The 1,494-nt window shown below is 43.1% G+C and overlaps 1 protein-coding gene across 1 annotated transcript; it reads right to left on the reverse strand.

Annotated features, from left to right (window-relative positions):
* Positions 1-695: 695 nt before the first annotated feature.
* On the reverse strand, positions 696-998 carry MELLADRAFT_63365 (uncharacterized protein; the record flags this gene model as incomplete). The annotated part of the gene is made up of 1 exon (XM_007410259.1): positions 696-998. The coding sequence occupies one exon, from the start codon at positions 996-998 to the stop codon at positions 696-698; it is 303 nt and encodes a 100-aa protein (XP_007410321.1).
* Positions 999-1,494: the final 496 nt, after the last annotated feature.

Below are 1,494 nucleotides of genomic sequence, written 5' to 3' on the forward strand. Positions count from 1 at the left end.
TTGAACTTGTTTTCAACACTTTTGCTAAAGCAATACTAAAGCCAGTTTACCTTAGGTATCCACTTTAGGAAGGAATCTTTTGAAAACATTTAACTTAAAAGATTTCCTCTCAAACATCAAGATATATGAAGAATCAAAAAATAAGTTTACAATATTACTTCAAAAACATACATTTCGTAAGTCTATTCATCCTGAATCACATTACCTAGTCAACGGTTTGTGTACTTAGGCTGACACAAAAAGCAAACCCAAACTCAAGATGAGTCACTGTGTTTAGGCGCTAATTGCAGCCTCCCCAAATCCTAGAAGGAGGGGTATCTCAGCCAGGTAATACATGCTCTTCCTTTGCAACATCTCTCCCAAGGGATCGACCTTGCGTGGCATAGACGTCCACCAAGAGAGTGCCTATGGCAGCTTCATCTATATGGCTGGGATGGGGTGCTATGAGCAACAACCCGAATAGTACACCGGGAATCTAGTCTTGGGCGCATAAAGCCACCCTTGACTTGGTATACAAACCTAAGCCAATTGAGAAGGAATCCTCCGCTAGTAAAAACCGGTAAGCTCACCTTTAATTTTTCTGTTGTTCCTTTCAAGGCTTGGGACCTGAGCTCCCAAATGTCTCATCGTGAAATTCTTCTTCTTCAGAGCTGATTTAAAATTGTCCTCTCTTTCTGCCTCTGACGCCTTGTCACCTAGGCTCCATCAACCATCAGTACATTGGTCATTCCTGCTCCAGTTCCTGTAGGTTCAATGGAATCGCCATCAGCATCTCCTTCTTCAACCGTCTCTTCTAATATACCACCTATTGTCGTTGGAGGATCACCAACCATTGGAATCAAATAGACCGGGGCTCTGGAGCCTGCCCGTTTTGCCCTGTTTTCAGCCTGAATCCGTTCTTTTTCTGCTTGCATTCTTTTCTTTTCTTCTGCCTCTGGATGAATTTGATGTAATTTATTCTTTGCAGCCACAAGTTTGTCTTTCTGGGAAGCTTCCATTATGAAATTCAGAGAAGAGGGGGAAGGAATATATAAAGTAGAAAGAAAGACTCTTTTGAGGTTTAGAGGAGATTTTCCCGAGTGGTGATCTGGGTTAAAACTGATGAGGATTTATAGCGTAAAGTTCAAAAATGATTTCTATGAATGTAAGAATAGAAAAGAGCTGGGATGGCTAATCAGAGCTGAGAGGTAGGCAGGCGTGGGAGGAGAAGGAGAATTGGAAGAGAGGATGAAAATTTTTCCATCTCTTCCGTTTCAGGATTCTGCCAAACCTTGAAGCCGTCCCGGTTCTTGTGGCTGCCCCGCACTCCATAGCCCGTCCCTTTACGTTGCGTAATGGACTCTAGCCTACCATCGCGGGCTTTGGGTAAACTAGCAATCCCTTTTGGCTTGAAGGTGTTTGTTCAACAGCATGAAAAATCCAAGGTTCAACCTCCATCTACCCCCATGCTATTTCTTGGTTATGAACCATTATCTGACGCCGGAAGATTCCTCA

Source organism: Melampsora larici-populina (assembly GCF_000204055.1).
Source record: "Melampsora larici-populina 98AG31 unplaced genomic scaffold MELLAscaffold_19, whole genome shotgun sequence".
NCBI classification, from domain to species: Eukaryota; Fungi; Basidiomycota; class Pucciniomycetes; order Pucciniales; family Melampsoraceae; genus Melampsora; species Melampsora laricis-populina.